Source organism: Pan paniscus, chromosome 2 (genome assembly GCF_029289425.2).
Source record: "Pan paniscus chromosome 2, NHGRI_mPanPan1-v2.0_pri, whole genome shotgun sequence".
NCBI classification, from domain to species: Eukaryota; Metazoa; Chordata; class Mammalia; order Primates; family Hominidae; genus Pan; species Pan paniscus.
Genome location: NC_085926.1, coordinates 20,122,178 through 20,145,402, shown reverse-complemented (window position 1 = coordinate 20,145,402; position 23,225 = coordinate 20,122,178). Strand labels below are relative to the sequence as shown.

At 38.1% G+C, this 23,225-nt stretch overlaps 1 protein-coding gene and 1 long non-coding RNA gene across 9 annotated transcripts in view; one reads left to right on the top strand and one right to left on the bottom strand.

The window, feature by feature from the left end:
- Positions 1 to 13,278, bottom strand: part of LOC117979602 (uncharacterized) — a 50,456-nt gene extending 37,178 nt beyond the window's left edge. The window contains exons 1-3 of the long non-coding RNA XR_004670473.3: positions 13,141 to 13,278; positions 12,848 to 12,931; positions 1,014 to 1,697 (exon numbers count right to left, since the gene is read on the bottom strand). This is a non-coding gene — a long non-coding RNA (uncharacterized LOC117979602). The remainder of the gene's footprint in view (positions 1 to 1,013; positions 1,698 to 12,847; positions 12,932 to 13,140) is intronic.
- Positions 1,360 to 18,161, top strand: SGO1 (shugoshin 1). 8 transcript variants are annotated; one of them, XM_034955957.4, is made up of 8 exons: positions 1,360 to 1,724; positions 3,643 to 3,791; positions 3,873 to 4,069; positions 9,315 to 9,391; positions 10,996 to 11,054; positions 12,611 to 13,417; positions 16,409 to 16,598; positions 16,825 to 18,161. In XM_034955957.4, exons 2-8 carry the CDS (start codon positions 3,650 to 3,652, stop codon positions 16,934 to 16,936), a joined length of 1,584 nt encoding a protein of 527 aa, XP_034811848.1. In that variant the 5' UTR covers positions 1,360 to 1,724; positions 3,643 to 3,649; the 3' UTR covers positions 16,937 to 18,161. The 8 variants fall into 8 exon arrangements, with proteins under 8 accessions (XP_034811848.1, XP_034811850.1, XP_034811849.1 ...); XM_034955959.3 differs by having other exon boundaries at positions 1,381 to 1,613; XM_034955958.3 differs by having other exon boundaries at positions 1,398 to 1,712.
- Positions 18,162 to 23,225: the final 5,064 nt, after the last annotated feature.

Genomic DNA, 23,225 nt, shown 5'->3' with positions numbered 1-23,225 from the left:
CTGAGGGTTAATGGAGTTGGTCTGGTTAACTTGGAAAACGAGGGAGTTGTTGGCTGGAGAAGGGTGTTTCAGCCTCTTCCACTCAAGCCAGGATGGGTACCCAGACTAGAGCAAGCATGTGTTAGCTACCTTTAAAAAACAACAACACACCTTCATAAAGAATGCCTAGATTCAAAACATTTGTTTCGTTTTCATTTATTTGTTCCTTTATTGTCCCAGTGAATATTTACTACTTACTTCAAATTGCAACGAGATGCTGACAATGTAGCTATGAACAAAGCAGATGTAGTTCCTGCCCTTATTCAACTTCAAGAAACAGGCAATGAACGACAAGTCAGTGTCACAAGGAATACCAAGGGGAAAATGCAGGGCACTAAGAAAGTGTAAAGCAGATACTCAGGGGCTTTAGGGGTAGATAAGTCTTTCTGGAAGAATTCATCTGTACAGTGAAACTTCAGTATACATAGGAGTAAGTTCGGCCAAGGGAAAGAATGTTCTTGACAGAACAGCATTGGCAAAAGTGGCAAGAATTTTAAGAAAATTAAAGAAAATGTACATGTGATGGAACCAGGAATCATGGGGCTCTTTAAGGACAAAATATCTTAAAGGAGTTTGAAATTCACCTCAAATGCAATAGGGAGCCATTGTAAAGTTTCCTATTTGATACTTGTTTTGTAAAAATATTAATCTATGAAGAATATAGGGAGTGGAGTCTGCGGTCAGAGTGGGTACTAGTGCAATTTAGGGAATGAGATTAGGCTGGAAGCTGGATTGGGGGGAAAAAGATGGGCATGAGAGAAACTTGGAAAGTAGAGTTGAGAAGATCGTGTGACCGACTGGACGGGCAAAGGTTAAGAGAGGATAAATAATCATTAAGGACGATTTCTCAGGCTTCTAGTCGGTAACTGGATGGATGTTGGTGCCATTTCTCGAGAAGAATTAAAGAGCCAGAGATAGCCGGCAAAGAGAAACATGGAGCTAGAATTTTCAGGTATCTGCAGTTTCCCTAATACCTTTTTAATCCAGAATTTGCTCCTTGTTTTGGTTTTAATTCCTCTAAAAGCTGCTTCCGTGTTGCAAGCTGGCTGACCGCTTTAACAGGCAACCAAAGAGATTCTTCTCACAAGAGGGAGGCTTTGAGCACAACCCGGGACATTTGAAGCTGTCAGACTGAAGAAACAGGAAGCTTTGAACTACCTATCACACTCGGCCTTAAAGGTTTCGGAGTAACTCCACCCGTAAAATCCCCACGACTCTGATTAGAAAGTCCCGGCGGGTCGCCGAGACCCGACCGCAGGCTCCTCCCCAGGGCCGGGTGGATGCCCGGATGTGGACTTGAGCGAATGTGCGTCACGTGACGTCGCCTGGCGGGGCGGGACTCTGCCTGCGACGGTGGTGTTGGGTGCATCCTGCGCCACGTGACCGCCTCCCAGCCAACCAATGGAGGAGCGAGGCGGAAAATTTCGAATGTGGCGGCGGTAGTTCCAGGCGACGGCGGACGGTGGTACGGTCCTGGAGGGCCCAGTGCGCGGGGCTAGCCGTGGCTGGAGAGCTTCGAAGAGCCTTGAAATGTGAGGAGGAGGAAGATAGCTGTTGCAGAAGTAGTGGCCAAGGTATCGTTCTGGACGCGCCTGCGGCAGGAGGGTCGCCGCGTCCACTTCCGCCAGCCCCACCTCCCCTCGGCCTTCCTGGAGTCCCTGAAAGAGGAAGAAGTAGGTTTTAAGGTGCGAAACAACGGCGTAGTGATCCCTGTTTGACTTCCCTTCGGTTTTCAGTATCGTTCTAAATTCGGTGGCCGAAAGCTCGGGCTGTGGAGTCCCACTCGCCGCGCTTTTCGCCGTTCAGCCACTCGATCTGCGCTTTCAGATGTTCCGGCTTCCATGGAGACCCTAATTTCCTACTTTGCAAAATTGTGTAGATTAAGTGATGTGCAAATAAAGCTTTTACAATAGCTAAAAGCCTGGCTCAACGTAAGGACACAAGAAAATTGACAGCAGTTCTTTGTGCAGCGTGATACCGTTGACGTCCTCCTTGTCCAGGCCATTCTCTTCCTCACTTACCCTGGAGAGGCCGGCACTGACTAGTATCCTACCTGGCTGTCTTCGCAGCAGGACTAATTGGAGAATTATGGACGGAGATCAAATATGCTAGGTTCTTTAAATCCAGAGCGCTTACACGAGTACTGTACAGATTGAGGCCGTCATCTCACGCTGTGGTCTGTCTTTGCTTTCATCCCTTCTGTCTACCACACCCCCTGCTAATAACCATCGCCTTATTTAGACAGGATATAAAACTTTTGATATGGCAAGTTTCTTTTGTGATTTTTAACTTGATTAAAAGTAATAACGAAAGCTTTTTAGATAAGGCTTTGCCTTTAAAATACCTTAACTAAACTAGATCCGTTACTTAATCTGTATGACTCTCAAACATCTCCAATTCTAACTTAGTTGTGTAAAACAACCCCTTTACCGTTCGTGCTTTTAAAAATAGCTACCCTATCTCTGCTAGGAACCTCCCAGTATATATTGTATATACCTTGGTAGAAAGAAAGTTCTTAAGTGGTATCTACAATACCTATATTTAAGATTCCAGACACTGCATAGAGGAAAATAAGGCCTGGAGGAAATACTCAAGATTAAGTGTAAGGTTTAGGAAAATATTTGACTATCATAGAGGAGATGAAGATATCCTTTGTAGTGAAAATTCTGTGCATAGATTGTTATTGGAAACAAGTCTTTTTTTTTTTTTTTGCAATTTTAAGATCTGCAAAGTGCAATCTAGAGTAAAAGATGTTTGTGAAAAGTGGTTTGACATGTTTAGTAGCATGCTAAAGCCTACCTGATTTGCAACGTTGAAAGATTAAGTATAGTTATGTATTTAATACTCAACGTTTAACTGTATGTACAACAATATTTAATGTCTGATTTGTTATGTTCATAATTTACTGGGAGTTAACAGCCCTAACTTTTAGCCACACTTTCAGAATACTAGAGTGTTCCTCTGCCCAAGTTCCTGCTCTAGCTCTGTACTTGTTACAATAGCCTATTAAAATTGTATGTAGTGCTACATAGTTTAAACCTCTAAGGAGTACCTTGACTTTCTTGAGACTGTGTGCATATCATAAGTGATAATTGCATTTAAAGAGTATGGAAAAATAGTTGAATGACCTAATCTGATGAATTAATCATTAGAGAAGAGCTGGAAAACAAAACCCAAATATATAATTGCCTCAGAACTAATGCTGTAAGCTTAAGCAGTAAAAGTTGGTCCTAAACGTTTTCTATAAAAAGTGTAAATAATGCATCAAAATATAATAATAAGCATTTTCAATAGTGTCTGGCATATACCCCACAGTGAGTATTTGTTAAAGAATGAATAAGTGGCATATTGTGGAATCTTTGGGTTGGAAATCTATATTCAATAAACCTTTTCTATAAAGTGCCTGAGGAGGAAGAGAGAATATCAAAAATATGAATGAGATTTTAAAAGGGGAAAATTTATATTATCAAGTTGGTTAACTATCTACTTTGAGCTAATTCTACAGTTTAGTCTATTTAATGCATTCTTTATGAACAGCCTATGTTTTTTAAGTTTTATATTTGATAATATTCTCTCTGAGAAAAATTATTTTTTATTGTTTAGGCAAAAGATGGCCAAGGAAAGATGCCTGAAAAAGTCCTTTCAAGATAGTCTTGAAGACATAAAGAAGCGAATGAAAGAGAAAAGGAATAAAAATTTGGCAGAGATTGGCAAACGCAGGTCTTTTATAGCTGCACCATGCCAAATAATCAGTAAGAGATTTTTATGTTGTCCTTTTATATCACTTTTAAGTTTAGATTTAATAACTGATAAATTTTTTTATCCTCTTTTAGCCAACACTTCTACACTGCTGAAAAATTACCAAGACAACAACAAAATGTTAGTTTTAGCTTTGGAAAATGAAAAATCCAAAGTGAAAGAAGCCCAAGATATCATCCTACAGCTGAGAAAAGAATGTTACTATCTCACATGTCAGCTATATGCATTGAAAGGAAAACTTACATCACAACAAACAGAAGAACCTGCTCAGGTATTTTCATTACTAAGGCCGAATTTCTTAGTTTAGTTAAGCCATGAATAAGTAGTTTAGATCAATTATGTTATTTAAATGAATTACTGATAGCTCAGTTATGCATGAATTGTTTAAAACATCCTTCTTTAGTGCTCCAGCATAGCTATTGCATTTGGCCATTTAAGAAAGCTTCAAGCATATAGGTGATTGAGGCCTGTTCCTGTCTGTTTCATTCTTAAAGCAGGTAGCAAAACAGGATCCAGAAGAAATAGTTTAGCCTTTTGCATTGCTGGTCCATTTGAATGTTCAACTAAGTGAGTCAAAGATAGTGCAACTAAGCTAAAGATATAAGTTGAAGTGGACTTATCCAAAAGTTTTAATCAATGCTATCTTAGCTTTTACCTAGCCTTTTGTTTTGCTATGTCGTTTTGCTTTATCCAGTGGGGTTTTATAAGAACTACCTTTATTTAGGACATAGGGAGTATTTAAGTGCTTTTTGGAGAACCATTTTTACCTACTTGTTGGCTAAGTAGAGAAGACTATTAACTCCCAGACAAGTAAGATCATAAACATTTGCTGCTCAAATTTTTTTTTTTTTTGAGACGGCGTCTCGCTCAGACGCCCAGGCTAGAGTGCAATGGCGCGATCTCGGCTCACTGCAAGCTCCGCCTCCCGGGTTCACGCCATTCTCCTGCCTCAGCCTCTGGAGTAGCTGGGACTGCAGGCACCCGCCACCACGCCTGGCTAATTTTTTGTATTTTTAGTAGAGACGGGGTTTCACCGTGTTAGCCAGGATGGTCTCGATCTCCTGACCTCGTGATCCGCCCATGTCGACCTCCCAAAGTGCTGGGATTACAGGTGTGAGCCACTGCGCCCGGCCTCAAATTTTTAATCTGATTCTCTTTGTGTCTAAGATTGTAAAGAAGGTGTTCAAATATGGTCCTGCTAGCCAAAATATAACAGATACGGAGAAAGTTTGCTTTAGGATATTCTTTGTGTCTGGCTATACCATTGTGTATCACTGTGTACACAGTAATGTGTATCATTACTTATGAAAAAAGTAATGATGAGCTAGTTTATTTTTCCCTTTTTCCAGTAGCCACTGCCAAGGAAATGGGGCAGAGAAAAAAAAAGCAGTGGTGTCAGGTGTGCAGGACGTTGAATTTCTTCCCAGTGGCCATTGCTTCGCTGTGCCAGTGAAAACAGTTGAGTTGGCACTTAGGCCGGAAGGTCAGATAAGAAAGCGAGAACATTATGATTATGGGAGGGATATGGGGGGTGGCAGGAGGTGGGCAGGTACTTGAGAATGGAATTAACGTCACTTCTCCATTGACAGGAGAAGTCAGTGAAAGAGTTCTTGCTTCCCTATTGATTCCTTATTTTTTTTTTCTCCATGCGATTAAGATACGTGTAATATATACATATATACACACATAGACAATAAGTACATATATGGTATATTTGAGAACTGCCTCTATAAAGATTAGATATGTTTTCTTCATGGGAACTTTATGGTTTTTTTTCTTTTTTTTTTCTTGAGACAGTCTTGCTCTGTCACCCAGGGTGGAGTACAGTGGTGCAATCTCAGCTCACTGGAGCCCCTGCCTCCTGGGTTCAAGTGATTCTCGTGCCTCAGCCTCCCGAGTAGCTGGGATTACAGGCATGCGCCACCACACCTGGCTAATTTTTATATTTTTAGTAGAGACAGGGTTTCGCCATGTTGTTCAGGTGTCTCGAACTCCTGGCCTCAAGTGACCCACCCACCTCAGCCTCCCCAAGTGCTGGGATTACAGGCGTGAGCCACTGTGCCAGGCGTGTTAGATTACTTTTTCTTTTTCTTTTCCAGAATGTAATCTTTTCTAATTTTGTATTTTCCTTGTTCAGTCAACTAGTAGGGGGAAACAGTTCCTCTAAAGGCATTTGAATCTTCCTCCTCCCTTTACAAAGTTTTTGCTGAAAAACAGAAATAGTGAAGCAAATACTCAATGAGATAATTACAAAAGCAGTTGGGAAAAAATTCTATTACTGCAGCTCAATAGTTCTTGAGTATTTATTAAAAACATTGTTAGTTGCTACGCAAATATATTCTTAGCATTTAGAAGGTCATTGTTTCTATTTTCTGCTATGTACTAATTGCTTGTGTCACTCATTCTCAACCTCATTGTACACCCATGCTTCAGTGCTTATCAAATCAATTTAGCAGTGGTGGAGAAGCTTAAAATGTAAGAATTTTACAAGAATGTTTTCTTGCCTAGCCCTAGCAATAGTTAACGTTTAGGTAATTTTTAACAGCCTTTTGTTCCCTAATTTTATAGTAGATTTTTCAATGACTTGTTTTTAAGTTATATTAGTATATAGTTAAATGTTCTTTTTTATTTACCTGCATTAATATTAGTTTCAGAACATTAGCTATATTCATGTCAAATTTAAAGTTTTCATCTTTGGCCGGGGTAGGTTGGGGGTGGACAGAGTCTCGCTCTTGCCCAGCCTGGGGTGCAGTGGTGTGATCACAGCTCTCTGCAGCCTTCACCTCCCAGGCTCAAGCACACTCAGCCTTCACCTCCCAGGCTCAGGCGATCTTCCCATCTCAGCCTCCTGAATAGGTGGGACTATAGGCATGCACTGCCACACCTGGCTAATTTTTTGGCGGGGGGGTAGAGACAGGATCTTGCCATGTTTCCCAAGCTGGTCTTGAGCTCCTGGTCTCAAGCAATCCTCTGGCCTTGGCCTCCCAGTGTGCTGGGATTACAGGCAGGAGCCGCCACACCTGGCCTAAAGCTTTTAACAGGACTAAATTTCTAGTTGTTTTGTTTTTAATGAACATTTTTAGCTTATTTATTATAATGTCAACATATGTTCATCAAATTTCAAAAGATAATTAAATTAGAATTGGCTTCTTAGGAATTGAGTGAGAATTGTCATCTTCATAACAGAGATCTGCAAATCCACCTCTATACTTAGGTTCTTCATCTTCCCTCTTGTTACAGTGGCAGAATGGCCCCTGTTCCTACTAAAGGCAAGCACCACCCCCAGCCACTCCCCAGCCCATGCATCCGATTTTCTCTTCTCACCTCCTCTACAACTTTATTCCTGGAATATTGTTCTCTCTTCTATATATACCCCTCTCCACTGGATCATTTCAGTCATCATAAAGATGTGCTTTCGTATCTCTCAACCTTAGAGAAAAAGTAATGAAACCTCTCCTGGTCTCATATTTCTTTATCTCCTCATTTCTTTGCTTCCCTTCACAGAACTTTTTAAAAGAAAACAGTATATTCTTCACTTCCTCAGCTTCCATTCACATTTGAAACGACTCTTTTTTTTCCTTTGAGACAGGGTCCCGCTCCATTGCCTAGACTGAAGTGCAGTGGCATATCATGGCTTACTGCAGGCTTGACCTCCCAGGCTCAAGTGATCCTCCCACCTCAGTCTCCTGAATAGCTGGAACACCACCACGCCCAGCTAATTTTTTAAAACTTTTTTGTGGAGACCATCTCACTATGTTGCCCAGGTTGGTCTTGACCTCCTGGGTTCAAGTGATACCCCTGCCTCGGCCTCTCTAAATGCTAGGATTACAGGCATGAGGTACCACGCCTGGCCTGCAGCCACTCTGAATCTAGATTTTATCCCTACCATTCTGTTGTCACTGCATGTCAAGATCACCAAAACCTCCATGTTACCAAATTCAGTGGTCACTTCTCTTTCTTCTTGACCTTGCAGTAATAATATGCAAAACAGGGACCACTCTTTACTTGACATACTTTGATCTCTTAGTTTTCATGATATCATGCTCCCCTGCTTTTCATTCTACCTTTCTGACTGTTCCATGTCGGTCTCTTTTGCTGATTTCTTCCTCATTCTACCTTTAAATGTCAGGCATTTTATTGGCCAGGCACATTGACTCATGGCTGTAATCTGAGCACTTTGGGAGGCTGAGGTGAGAGGATCGCTTGAGCCCAGGAGTTCAAGACCAGCCTGGGCAACACAGCAAGACTCCCATCTCTACAAAATAAAAAATAAAAATTAGCCAGTTGTGGTGGCATGCACCTGTAGTCCCAGCTACTTGGGAGGCTGAGATAGGAGGACTGCTTGTGCCCAGGAGTTCAAGGCTGCAGTGAGCTATGATAGCACCACTACACTTCAGCTTGGGTGACAAAGCAAGACTTTATTTCAAAAAAATGAATGAATGCCAGTTGTTGTAGACTTATCTTATACCCTCTCATAGCTTTATGTACTGTCTGCTGATGTCTTCCCAGTTAATAGTACAAAATCTAAAAACAAACACATACACACATATACCCACAGCCACCATTTGCTATCTCCACTTAAAGATTTATAAGGGATCTCAAACATACCTTATATAAAGCACAACTTCCCCTTGTCTCCCCCAAAGATGCTGTATACTTCCTACCTTCCTTTATAAGTCTTACTCAGTAAAGTAGCCTACATATTTGCTTAGGCCAAAACCACAAGAGGCTTTCCTCTCCCTCATTGTTCCCATCTCCATCCCTTTTCAGTCCTTGAGCTTGACCTGTCATCTCAAGGCCTTCCACTGGGCTTCACCTCCATAGCCATGACTCTAATCCTAGCTGATATCATATCTTGCCAGATATGCAATGATGACCTCTCAGCTCTTTCTACCCCCGGCCTCTTTCAATTCAGACTGATCTTTCAAAAACTTAAATCAGTTTACTTCCTTTCTTAATATTAAGTACCTTCCCATCATACTTAGACTAAAATCTAAACTCATGGCTCTCAAGGCCCTACATTATCTGGCCCCTGCATGTACATCTCCTACTGTTCTCAGTGACTATGTTCCAGCCACAACAGCCTTTCTTTCCTAAACACAGCAAGATTTTTCTTATGTGTATTTGCTGTTTCCACTGCCTTCTTTTCCTCCTGCTCTTTCAGTGGCTAGCTCCTTTGCAGTCTTCTGATTTATATCAGATTCACTGTATTTAAAAGAGCAATCCAACCTGAGTTACTCTCTATCACCTCACCCTGGATATTTCCTTCATGACATTTATCACAATCTGAAATTTTGTACATATATCTTCTCTTTTTAAAATTTTACTTCCCTGCACTAGAATGTAAGCTTTAAAAGGATAAGACTTACTCTGCTTTTGAGCTGTTACAGTCTCAGTTCCTAGAACCATGGCATGGCACCATGATAGACTGTCAACAAGTGCATATTGTTGAATAAATTAATGCTTTCTTATGAATACTTCAGTTATAACAGTGTTTTGTTTTAATACATTAACAGAACCAGGAAATATGTCCCTCTGGAATGGACCCCAATAGTGATGACAGCTCCAGAAATTTATTTGTGAAGGATTTACCGTTAGTATCAAATTCTTTATCATGATTATTAATACTAAGAAAGGTTTAATTCTGTGATTCATTTATGAAAGGAAATGTGCATCATGTCAACTCTTATATTTGTAGTCTGGTGCTTTCTCTACTGAGAATATATTTAAGAGAATTTGATGTGTTGAAATTCTGTTACATATAGCCAAGCTAAACCCTTCTTTTTCTTATATTTCACTCCTTTTTTGATGCCTAGGAAAAAGAAGCCTTACCAGAATTTTTAATTCTACTTCATACTTTCCTTCAGTCATACTTTTCCGTGTACCATGTTTTTATTCTAAGAAGGATTAGCTATTGAAATGAGGTGTTTTGCAAGCCCTCTGAATAGTCTGGTTCAGAAAATAAATAAATAAATAAATAAATAAAATATCATATTTAACACAGTTGTCCCATTGTCTCGCTGATCCAGTTCATTTTTCTAGATCCCATATACCCTCCTCCCCTTCTCTTGGATCAAATGTACTTTGTTTATGAATTATTAAGATTTATTTATAAACAGTAAAATGCACAGATCACAGTTACAGTTTGATGAGTTTGACTAATATATATATTGTGGAACTAAAATTTCAATGAAGACATAGTGTTTTCACTGTTAACATTGTGGGCCAGATAATTCTTTGTTGTAGAGGGCTGTCTGTGCATGATGGGATGTTTAGCAGCATCCATAGCCTCCACCCAGTGAATCCCAGTAACATCATCAGGAGAACAAAAAATGACTTCAGATATTGCGGCATGTTCCCTGGAGAGCATAATTGCCCTTGGATGAGAACTACTGCTATAGACAGTTCTTTTGTATGCCTATCAAGTCCATCCCCTTCTCCACAGAAGTAACCACTAAGATGATTTCTATCGCCATAGATTACTTTTAATCATTAGTAGTTTTTAGACTGTTGTACTTTAAGATCTGACAAACTTATGTTGTGGGCAAAAGGTAAGATAAGGTAATTGAGTTTGTAGAAGATTTCTGAAGTAGTTATTAGTTACCACAGCCATTACCTAAATCTGTTTAATGTCTAGAGTAGAAAATTCTCTACAGAGAATAAAGAATAAAATTACAATTAGAATGAAACTGCCAGTAATAGTGAACTTCATGTTTCATGAACCAAAGAACAACATTTGTAAAGAAAATGAACAATGTTAACTTCAGAAGAGTTCCATAGTTAAGCACCATAAAAGCATATATTACCAACAAATCACAGCTCTGCTAATGATAAAGCAGACTTCTAAAGAGTTGAGTGATCAAACTACATTTTTTAAAAAACATTTAACAAATTAATTCTCATGGGCTGTTTCCTTAGTTAAATGAAATTGAGTTATATAACGTGTTTTCAGGTGGAACTCTCCAACTTGATAGGTTGGTTCTTCAAGTGGGAATTGAATGTCAGTCATAACAAATCAATCTCCCTGTAATCAGCATAAGTGTCCTTTGGTTTCCTTTGATACAGAATAGATGTATTGATTTGAAATCGAATTATGAAATGATACTAAAGGAAAGAAAAATTATAATTTAGGAAAATACTGAATTTGTTTTTATTACATAATTGTTAAATTTCTGTTTTTCATTGGTATTTTCTAAGGCAAATTCCTCTTGAAGAAAGTAAACTTCCAGGACAAGGAGAATCATTTCAAATAGAAGGTAATTCAAATGAAAATCTAAAAATATTATTAAGGGCAAAATAAGGTCTTTGAGAACAAATAATACAATTAAATTTATCTAATTCTTTTTTTTTAACTGTTTAAATTTGTTCATCTGGTATTCTGCTCAAAGCAAATCTGTTTATTTTACACAGAGTAATAGAGTGTTAAAATATATTTATTGTGTCAAATCTGTAATCTGAAACTTTGGCTATAACTATGGCAGCAATTTACTGATTGCTACTACGTGTCAGGCTCTATGTTAGGCATTTTATGTGCATAATCTCACCTAACCCTCACAACAACCTAGGACTATAAGTACAGTTAGTCCCGTTTTATAGGAACTCAAGAAGGTAAAATATCTCACATGAAGAAGTCTAGATGTTAACAGCTAGCATTTAAAATCAAAGTTGAACTCCAAAGCCATCCCTTTCTTACTACTTTTAAATTGATATGTCCATGTTCTCAAATGTCAATCTCCTCCACTTGAACTAAGCATTGAAGAAAGGATAGTATTTGAATAAGCAAAACCAGACGTCGAAGAAAGGATAGTATTTGAATAAGCAAAACCAGACATAGCCCCACTTTTCCTTAAAATACAAATTATATTTCTTACTGAGAAGCTTTCTAGTTATTCAAATCTTATTTATTTTTCAAAGAACAACTTAGCTCCCACTTTCTCATTTGTCCCACTTTGGAATATGCGGTTCTACTTCTCTGAATCTGTACTCAATGATACATATAGACTATTCATTTTCTTTAAACCAAGAGCACATAAAAGCCTGTTATAATTTTTTTTTTTTTTTTTTTTTTGACAGTCTTGCTCTGTCGCCCAGGCTTGGAGAGCAGTGGTGCGATCTCAGCTCACTACAAGCTCTGCCTCCTGGGTTCACGCCATTCTCCTGCCTCAGTCTCCCGAGTAGTTGGGACTACAGGCACCCACCACCACGCCCGGCTAATTTTTTGTATTTTTTTTTTTTAGTAGAGACGGGGTTTCACTGTGTTAGCCAGGATGGTCTCGATCTCCTGACCTCGTGATCTGCCCGCCTCGGCCTCCCAAAGTGCTGGGATTACAGGCGTAAGCCACCGTGCCTGGCCTATAATGTTTTTAAAGATTATAAAGATTGAATGTCCCTTATTCAAAATGCTTGGGACCAGAAGTGTTTTGGATTTATTTTTTAAATTTTGGAATATTTACATTATATCAGTTCATCATCCCTAATTCAAAAATCTGAAATCCAAAACCCTCCAGTTAGCATTTCCTTGGAGCATCATGACTGCACTAAAAAAGTTTTGGATTTCAGATTTTCAGATTAGGGATACTGAACCTGTACAAGATTCTTTTACATGTCAGATATAAGCCATCAGTTGATCACTGACAAGTAAATAGATGGTAATATTTAAGTTCCCAGATTTTTATTTACAGATTTTATAATGTAGGAAAACTACAGAATGACCTTTTGGTCATTCACTTTTTTACTTTGAATTCTAAAGTTCTTGAAATTCAAATTTCCACAAAGTAAAACTACTTTTCTCATTTATTTTTTAAATTCTCAGATCAGATACCTACTATTCCTCAAGACACACTGGGAGTTGATTTTGATTCAGGTGAAGCTAAGTCTACTGATAATGTCTTACCTAGAACTGTATCTGTTCGTAGCAGTTTAAAGAAACATTGTAACAGTATATGTCAGTTTGATAGCTTGGATGATTTTGAAACCAGTCATTTGGCAGGGAAGTCTTTTGAATTCGAAAGAGTTGGATTTTTAGACCCACTAGTAAACATGCACATACCTGAAAATGTACAACACAATGCTTGTCAATGGAGCAAGGACCAAGTTAACTTATCACCAAAGCTGATTCAGCCAGGAACGTTTACTAAAACAAAAGAAGACATTTTAGAATCTAAATCTGAACAAACTAAAAGTAAGCAAAGAGATACACAAGAAAGAAAAAGAGAAGAGAAAAGAAAAGCTAACAGGAGAAAATCAAAACGTATGTCAAAATATAGAAAGAATAAAAGCGAAAATAAAAAAACTGTTTCCAAAAAAAAAATGCACAAATCTGTCAGTTCCAATGATGCTTACAATTTTAATTTGGAAGAGGGTGTTCATCTTACTCCTTTCCGACAAAAAATGAGCAATGACTCTAATAGAGAAGAAAACAACGAGTCTGAAGTGAGCCTCCGTGAATCAAGTGGTTCAGGAGATGATTCCGATGACCTCTATTTGCCCACTTGCAAGTACGTTCAGAATCCCACGAGCAATTCAGATAGACCAGTCACCAGGCCTCTAGCTAAAAGAGCACTGAAATACACAGATGAAAAAGAGACGGAGGGTTCTAAGCCAACAAAAACTCCTACCAGTAAGTGATCTACTTGTTTACCTGTATTTTTAATGTTCGTGATAAATGATCACTCCTGATGCTTATATACTGTACTTACCATCTGTTTCTCTGGTGGAGGTTGGAGACTTACCATCTGTCTCTCTTTGGTGGAAGTTATGGTCTGATTAAACAGTGGGGGGCTGGGTGTGGAAATCACAGTTGTATTGCTCTGACCTAATTCAGAGATTGCTTGTTATGGAGACAGAATTTTTATTTTCAGTAAATTAGGACTCCCAAGGGGACAGAGGGACTTTTTTGTAGACTTAGGTTGAATTGAAGTAGCTTTTATACACTTAACTGAAGTATCCCCTTGAAAGTGAAATCAAATTTGAATCCAGTGACTTGTTATTTTAATGGCCTTGTTTTATATTAAATTTGACAGGAACCATGATTTAAAATAATCTTCTAGTTAGTGAAGATTTCCTCAATTGATAGGCTTAGTATTCTTTTGTAAGACATCTCTAAAAACTGGCTCAGAAAATATTTTATTAGATCAAAAGTAGGCATAGTTCAAATGTTCGTAATACAACCTACACCTGTCCACAAAGATTCTCATTTGGCAATTTTAGTTAATACAAGTAAAACTAACATTTATAGTCAAATTGTATCATTTTCAAAATATTGTCACATCATTTTATTTCATCCTCAGAACAATTCTGTGAAGTATAGGTGTTATGATGCTTATTTTGTTTATAAGGAGATTAAAACCTTAAAAACCAAACCAACTTTCTAAATCGGCCAGTTAGTCAGTGGTGGCAGGCAAGTATCTTTTTTAAAAATATGATGTAATCCGGGCGGGTTGGCTCACGCCTGTAATCCCAGCACTTTGGGAGGCTGAGGTGGGCAGATCACCTGAGGTCAGGAGTCCAAGACCAGCCTGGCCAACATGGTGAAACCCCATCTCTACTAAAAATACAAAAAAATGAGCCAGGCCTGGTGGTATGTGCCTGTAATCCCAGCTACTCGGGAGGCTGAGGCAGGAGAAAAAGAATCGCTTGTACCCAGGAAACAGAGGTTGCAGTGAGCCAAGACCATGCCATTGCGCTCCAGCCTAGGCAATAAGAGCGAAACTCAGTCTCAAAAAAAAAAAAGCAAAAATGCTATAATGATGTTAGAATAAATCAAACATGATTGTCAAAGTGTTGATAATTATTGAACCTGGGTAACTCAGAGTTTATTATACTGTTATTGCCATCTTTGTGTACATTTAAAAATGTCCAGAAAAAGTTGGGATTTTTTTGTTGTTGTTCACTTTTTAATTGAGACAGGGTCTTGCTCTATCACCTAGGCTGGAGGGCAGTGGCACTGTCATGGCTCACTGCAGTCTCAACCTCCCAGGCTCAAGTGATTCTTCCACCTCAGCCTCCCCAGTACTTGGGACTACAGGCATGCGCCATCACACCTGGCTAATTTTTTTTTTTTTTTTTTTTTACTTTTTGTGAAGATGAGGTCTCACTGTGTTGCCAGGGTGGTCTCAAATTCCGGGGCTAAAGCAGTCCTTCTGCCTTGGCCTTACAAAGTGCTGGGATTACAGATGTGTGAGCCTGTATCCATAAAAATACATAAAATCCATAAAAAATACATTTTTAAAAGAAAAAAGTATACTCTAAAATGATATTACTCAGAGTTTAATCCCTAGACGTCTTCTAAGAAATGCAGAATCTCAGGCCATACCCCATACCCTGGATCTGCATCTTTTTTTTGAAGCAGAGTTTCACTCTTGTTGCCCAGGCTACAGTGCAGTGGCACGATCTCAGCTCATCCCAACCTCCGCCTCCTGGGTTCAAGCGATTCTCCTGCCTCAGACTCCCGAGTAGCTGGGATTACAGGCATGTGCCACCACGCCCAGCTAATTTTGTATTTTTAGTAGAGACAGGCTTTCTCCATGTTAGTTAGGCTGGCCTCAAACTGCCAACCTCAGGTGACCCGCCCACCTCGGCCTCCCTAAGTGCTGGGATTACAGGCATGAGCCACTGTGCCTGGCCATTAAGAAGTCCTCCTGTGGATTCATATACACATTAAAGTTTGAGAAGCATTTTTCCAGAATATAGCAACTGATCTGATATTGTTCCAAACGACATATTTCTCAAACTGAAAGTTGGAATAATTAATACAGTACAGTATATTTATGTGGGAACAAAAAGGACAGACTATAAAACCCAGATAACACTGGAGCATATGGCTCTTAGTATACAATCATTTCACAGTTATAGTTTTTACTTTTGTGGGGATACAGTTTGCTTTTTAAAGCTATTTGAGGAGTTTGTTTTGCAGTGTCTTTACTATGTGTTGGACATTTGCCTCCCAATATAGGTGTAACTTCAAAGTATAATAACTTGGATGTTTATGATGGGAAAAACACTGAGTAACTTTTTTACATGCTAGCTTTTCTCCTGGTTTACACAGAGGCTGTTATTTAGAATTCTCATTTATTTAATAGAAGGAGTTTTAGCGGCTTTATAAGACTATAGGAAGAGACTTGATAATAAACCTTGGTATTGAAAGAGAGAGGACTTGATTCCAAATAGCAAGGTATGACTAAAATGAAATTCCATGGTTAAACAAAGTTATTATGCCCAAGCTATCCTAGAAGAATTTTAAGTTTTAGTAAAGTGTTCTGTTATAATTAATATTTCAACACTGTCTGGTTTGAAAGGAAGAGGAAAAAATGATGAAAAAGCTTTAAAAAAAATGTATTATTGGCTGGGCGTGGTGCTGCATACCTGTAGTCCCAGCTACTCGGAAGACTGAAGCGGGAGGATTGCTTGAGACCAGGAGGCGGAGGTTGCAGTGAGCTGAGATCACACCACTGCACTTCAGCCTGGGCAACACAGTGAGAGCCCATCTAAAAAAAAATTCTATTATTAAATGCTGGGTTTTGTGTACAGTTAAGATATATAAAATTGAGTACAATTTAAGTTTTTGTGTGGGTTTTTTTTAAAATCATATTCAGTAAAAATTGTTTTGTAGCTACACCACCTGAAACTCAGCAGTCACCTCATCTTAGCCTGAAGGATATCACCAATGTCTCCTTGTATCCTGTTGTGAAAATCAGAAGACTTTCTCTTTCTCCAAAAGAGAATAAAGCAAGCCCAGCAGTGGCTCTGCCTAAACGTAGGTGCACAGCCAGCGTGAACTATAAGGAGCCCACCCTCGCTTCGTAAGTATTTGGTTTGTGGGAACTTATTTTTAATGATACATGTCGGGGGAATAAGGTTATGGAGCTTTGTTCAAGAATGAGTTTTTTCTGAAATATAAACATTTGATTCAAAAAAACCGAAGTGAGAACATTTAAAATTGGTGTGTTTTACCATAACTTGGTAGGGAAGAGTAAGTTAATATTGGGATGCTTACATTATGCCTGAGATCTCTTTTTACTCTTACAGGAAACTGAGAAGAGGGGACCCTTTTACAGATTTGTGTTTTTTGAATTCTCCTATTTTCAAGCAGAAAAAGGATTTGAGACGTTCTAAAAAAAGTATGAAACAAATACAATGAAGGTTTTGTTGGATATTGTTTAAATTCAATCTACACCTCTTTCTGTTGCTTCAGGAGAGGATCTGTAAGAGTACACAAACAGAGTGAGCCATTGCCATAGAATATTCTCTTGACAGGACCCTAGCTCATAAACATTTCTTCAGAACTATACTTCAAATGGGATGCTTTGTATTAAAACTTTAATAAATTTAATTTATTTTTTCTTTTGAATATAAATAACTGAGCTTAAGCATTATCATCATATAGATTTCTTATGCTGCCTAAACCTCTTAATTTTAGTCGAAATATATCTTTTTTTTTTTTTTTTTGGAGGCGGAATTTCATTCTTGTTGCCCAGGCTGGAGTGCAATGGCACGATCTCAGCTTACCGCAACCTCCACCTCCCAGGTTCAAGCGATTCTCCTGCCTCAGACTCCCGAGTAGCTGGGACTATAGGCATGTGCCACTATGCCCGGCTAATTTTGTATTTTTAGTAGAGACAGGGATTCTCCATGTTGGTCAGGTTGCTCTCGAACTCCCAACCTCAAGTGATCTGCCTGCCTCGGCCTCCCAAAGTGCTGGGATTACTGAGCCACTGTGCCCAGCCCAAAATGTATCTTATACAAACATTGTAGAAATGAATAATGATTACTCAAATTAAGATCTTTTAATTATAAGCTTCTGGCATCTCTATTTTTCCCTTAAGTAGGGGATACTAAAGTGAATGATTTTCTAAGAGGATCTTTTGAAACTCTTTAGTACAATATTTGAGTAAAATAAATTATTGTGGATCTTTCGAAACTCTGTGTAGTATTCCAGTAAAATAAATATTTGACATTTACAGTAGGGTACACCCTAAGTTGTTTATGAATTCCTTATACCACTGTTGTATTTAATTTTTCAGATAAAATATGTATGGGAAAATGACTAGAGAAATTGATTCTTTTTTAGGCTCGGGGACAAGATAAGTGACTAATTGTGAACCCCAAGCTCTAATTGTATGTTCAGAGTGATGTCTCCATAAAATTACAAATGTCATGTACTTTCAGGGTAGCTCCTTATTTAGTCAGAAATCTCAAAGATTAAATGTGTGAATATTTAGGGTTTTTGCATATTTTTGACCAACCAATGAAAGCGAATTAGTTCAGTTTAGAAAGTTTGATGTCTATACTTGTATATACCTCTTTAAATTTTAGAACTTTGTAGGTTATTCATTTTTAAAGAGCAATAAAGTTTGTATAAGATAGTGATTGCTTTCCTTCTATTCTTTAAATATCAAAAATAGAGTATCTCTCTGTCTTCACTATTCTCATTCTTGGACATTTCCTCTCCCCTCCCCTTAGTATTCTCTTTTTTGGAGGGGGGTGTGTTCTAGGTGAGTTAATCCTTAGTATTTTCAGTAGTCATTGCTATAAAACTCTCAGCTTCCCCTCCATACTTTCAACCTAACACTTCTCTCTCCCAACTTATCTCTGTGTAATCTCCCAGTTCATGATTAACAAATTATAATTTTATTGAAGGACTGTTATAATCCTGATATCTCAGATTTTCTTGGCTGTTATCTCCCTATCTTTCTGTATTCTATGTCAGTCAGAGCCAAAATCCTTTTCATCATCCCAAATTTTTCTGTCCGCCACATCACTGATTCATACACCCTAGTCTCCCATCACAGTCTCTTAATTTTTCCGTTTTTTTTTACTACTCCCTTCATACTTATTCTTTAATTTCATGGAGACACTAGAGTAGCTATCTTAAACTAAGACTACAGACCATTAAAAAGTCAGTTTCTCAGCCAGGCACGACAAACTACTAACACCTGTAATCCCAGCACTTTGGGAGGCCAAGGCGGGCAGATCACGAGAGGTCAGGAGATCGAGACCATCCTGGCTAATACAGTGAAACCCCGTCTCTACTAAAAATACAAAAAATTAGCCGGGCGCCTGTAGTCCCAGCTACTCAGGAGGCTGAGGCAGGAGAATGGCATGAACCCGGGAGGCGGAGCTTGCAGTGAGCCGAGATGGCGCCACTGCACTCCAGCCTGGGTGACAGAGCGAGACTCCATCTCAAAAAAAAAAAAAACAGTTTCTCAGTCCATGTAACCACCTTTCAAGTGATCAGTGCCACATGTGGCTAGTGGTTACCATATTAGACAATTGAGGAAATATTGAACATTTCCATCATCACAGAAAGTACAGTTGGACTATGGGCCAAATCGAGCACACCACCTGCTTCTGGATGGTCTTCAAGCTAAGAATAGTTTTTACGTTTTTAAATAGTTGAAAAAAAAAAAAGCAAACATTTGAAATCAATTTTAATGATAGAAGCACTAACTTTGAACCCCAGTAAAGTACCTACATTATATTCTTGAGTTTGCCTCTTGGCCTACAATCCTAAAATATTTACTTTCTGGTCTTTACCAAAAAAGTTTGCCAACTCCTGCTCTAGACCACTGAGTACTTTACTTTTGCCTTAAAGATCATTCTGGTCTGACACTCTGATCTAGCTTTGATCCTTACCTTCCCTTCATCCCCAAAGTCAATCATTATCCTAAAATCAGTGTTGAATTGTTTGTATTTTTAGTGTTCCTATAGTCTTGCTGTCATATTTGTTCATAGGCTTTTAAATATTGTTTTATATCTTAACATTTTATATGAATATTGTATACATCGTTTTACAACTGACTTTTAACTCAATATTGTTTTTGAGATTTATCCGTGTTGGCAGATGTAGATTATTTTCATCATTGTACAGTTTATTATATAAATCAGACTTATTCATTTCTTCTTTTGAGACACAATTCATTTCCACTTTATTATTTACAAATTAGTGCTGCAGTGAATATTCTGCATCTTTGTACACTTAAAGTGCTTAACTTTCTATAAAGTTAATACCTAGAAGTGGAGTTGCTTGGTTGTAGAGTATATTGAACTTTAACTTTACTATTAGTTAGGAAATTGCTTCCTACAGTGGTTCCACCAATTCTGTTATAAGGAGTATATCACTCTCCTAATAGCAGTTTCTAAGTTCCAGTAGCACCACACACTGTCGATCACTTAGTTTTATTAGACATTAAAATTAGCCAAGCCAGGAAGTATGAAATTATTTCTTTGTTTTAATTACTATGAACTTGTATCTGATTGATTTATTTATGAGAATTCAAGTGTTTATTATTCTCATTTCTTCCTTTATGAATTATTATATCTTTTGCCTGCTTTTCTAATAGAACGTAAAACTATGGATTTTTTATATAGTCTACACACTATTCCTTTTTTTCTGTTGACACATATTCTAAGTATCTTTCCTCAATCTCTACCCTTTTTTATACCTTGCTTATAATTCCCTTTGATATTTAGGAGTTTTAAATATTAGTATCGTCTACCACCTTCTTCCTTAAGATTTTGTCTATAATTTGTACATTTTTGTTTTTCACTTTAAGGTCTTTAAACCATATGGCATTTATTTTGAGGACTAGGGATCTAATTTTATTTTTTCCCATGAGGATAACCAGTTGTCCCAGCACAATTCATTGACTAATGTCTTCTTTCCCCATTGCTGAATATTCCTAGCTTTGTCATAGAATGGGCTTCTTTGCATTGCTTTATTTGTTTAGCTTTATGCTGGGTATATTGTATAGTCACAATTTTTTTGTGTGTTGGTAGGGGTGGTAAATATACATAGAATTTATCATTTGATCTTTTTAAATTTTATTTTTGTTTTTTTATTCTCACTCTGTCACCCAGGCTGCAGTGCAGTAGCCAATCATAACTCACTGTAGCCTCAAACTCCTGGGTTCAAAGGATCCCCTTAACCTAGGACTACAAGTGTGCACCACTGCACCTGGCTAATTTTTTTTTTTTTTTTTTTTTTGGTAGAGATGGGGACTGGCTATGTTTCCTAGACCAGTCTTAAACTCCTGGCCTCAAGCAATCTTCCAATCTTACCTCCCAAAGTGCTAGGATTACAGGCATGAGCCACCACACCTGGCCATTTTGATCATTTTATTTGTAAAGTTCAGTAGCATTAAGTACATTCACATGATTGTGCAACCATCACTACCCTTTTCCAGAACTTTTTCTTCTTCCCAAACTAAAACTCTATACCCATTGAACAATCACTCTCTCTTCTCCCCTCTCTCCCAACCTCTGGTAACCACTACTTTTACTTTCTATCTCCATGAATTTGACTGTTCCAGGTACCTCACAGAAATGGAATCATAGGATATTTGCCCTTTGTGTCTGGCCTAGTTAGCATAATAACCTCAAGGTTCATCCATGTTATAGCATGTATCAAAATTTTATTCCTTTTTAAGGTTGAGTAACATCTCATTGTATGTATACATATTTTCTTTATCCATCAATGAACATTTAAGTTTGTATATCTTTGAAGAAATGTCTATTGAAATCCAATAGGTTGTTTTTTGTTGTTGTGTTTTAGTTTTTATATATATTAGATATTAGTCCCTTATCAGATATGTGATTTCCAAATGTCCTCCCCCATTCTGTTGGTTGCCTTTTTACTGTTGATAGTGTCCTTTGATGTACAATAGTTCTGAAATTTGATTGAATCCAATTTGTCTATTTTCTCTTCTGTTGTCTTCTAAGTCATAATTTTTTTAATACATAGGTAGGATTTGTTTGCTAACTTTTTTTTTGTTTGAGACGGAGTCTCGCTCTGTCAGCCAGGCTGGAGTGCAGTGGTACAATCTTGGCTCACTGCAACCTCCACCTCCTGGGTTCCAGCGATTCTCCTGTCTCAGCCTCCCAAGTAGCTGGGATTACAGGTGTGTGCCCACCATGCCCAGCTATTTTTTGTATTGTTAGTAGAGTCGGGGTTTCACCATGTTGGCCAGGCTGGTCTCAAACTCCTAACATCAAGTGATTCGCCTGCCTTGGCCTCCCAAAGTGCTGGGATTACAGGCGTGAGCCATTGCGCCTGGCCAACAATTTTGTTTAGGATTTTTTGTATCTATGATCATGAGTAAAATTTGCCTGTATAATTTCTTGTATACACCTATTTTCGGTATCAAGGCTATACTAGCAATGTTTTCTTTTTTTGCTCTGTGGGAACAAATTGCACCTGTTGAGGGTTTGGTGAACTTGACACCAAAACCATCTTATCTTTCTATGTTTTCATGGGGAAATTTTGTACTAGTTTTTTAATAATTATAAGTCTTACACGTTCTCTAATTCTTCTTGAATCTGTTTAATTTTTCTCCCTTGGGAATTGTAAGTGTACATGTATTGTGATAACTGCTATAACTAAGTGCTCGATAAGTGGTAGATTCCTGAGGAAATTACTTGGTTATGGGAATCTATGCAGCATCCACAGATTGACTATCTGCACTAAATTCTATCTGCTCATTCAAACCTACTTAGTACCAGTACAAATAAAACAATAGTCATATTAACAATACTTCAATACTGGTTTAGGTGAAAAGCCTTTTTTAAATTTATAGTGTTAACTTAAAATTTTTATATAGTGTTTTACATTCACTTGAGACCATCTTCACATACATTAAACACATCCTCACTACAGCTTTGAGCAGAAAAGCATGTGTCTATACTTAGGAGGCTGAGGCAGGAGAATGGCGTGGACCCGGGAAGTGGAGCTTGCAGTGAGCCGAGATCGCGCCACTGCACTCCAGTCTGGGCGACAGAGCGAGACTCTGTCTCAAAAAAAAAAAAAGTGTCTAATGAGAATAGACTCAAGATAATAAATATGGTGTTTCATCATAAAGGGTGTTGGGAAGTAGCATTTGTGCAAGAAGATACATGTAATAAGTAAAACAGAGAGTAATTAAAATTTATTCCAGCTTGGTATTATAGAAAAGGTGGGAAATGTAGCCTGGATCGGGATTGTTAGGTAAGTTCACATACACCTGCATGATCACACTCGAGTGATTTTGATCTTTAGCATCTTGCAAATTGGTATCCAGCATCATAATGGAAAGTTTCATCCTCTCCCTCATCCTGTTCAATATTTTTTTCAATAACATGAATATGAGAAAACATATAATTGACAAATTCGTAATTTATAAATGTAAAACTTAGAAGGAATAGGTAACAGTAAATATTGGAACTGGAATAAAAAATGCCTCACAGGTTAATACAAGGGTAGGGGGAACATCCTATAAAATTAAGCCCACGTCTACTTCTTGACCTAACAGTTTCACTATTTGGTATTCACGTAAGAGAAATGAAAGCATATGTTTACAAAAAGACCTACCAAAAAAATGTTTATAGCAGGCTTATTGTAAGACCCAAATGTAGAAACTACCCAAATGTCCACTAAACTTGAGAAGATAAACAAA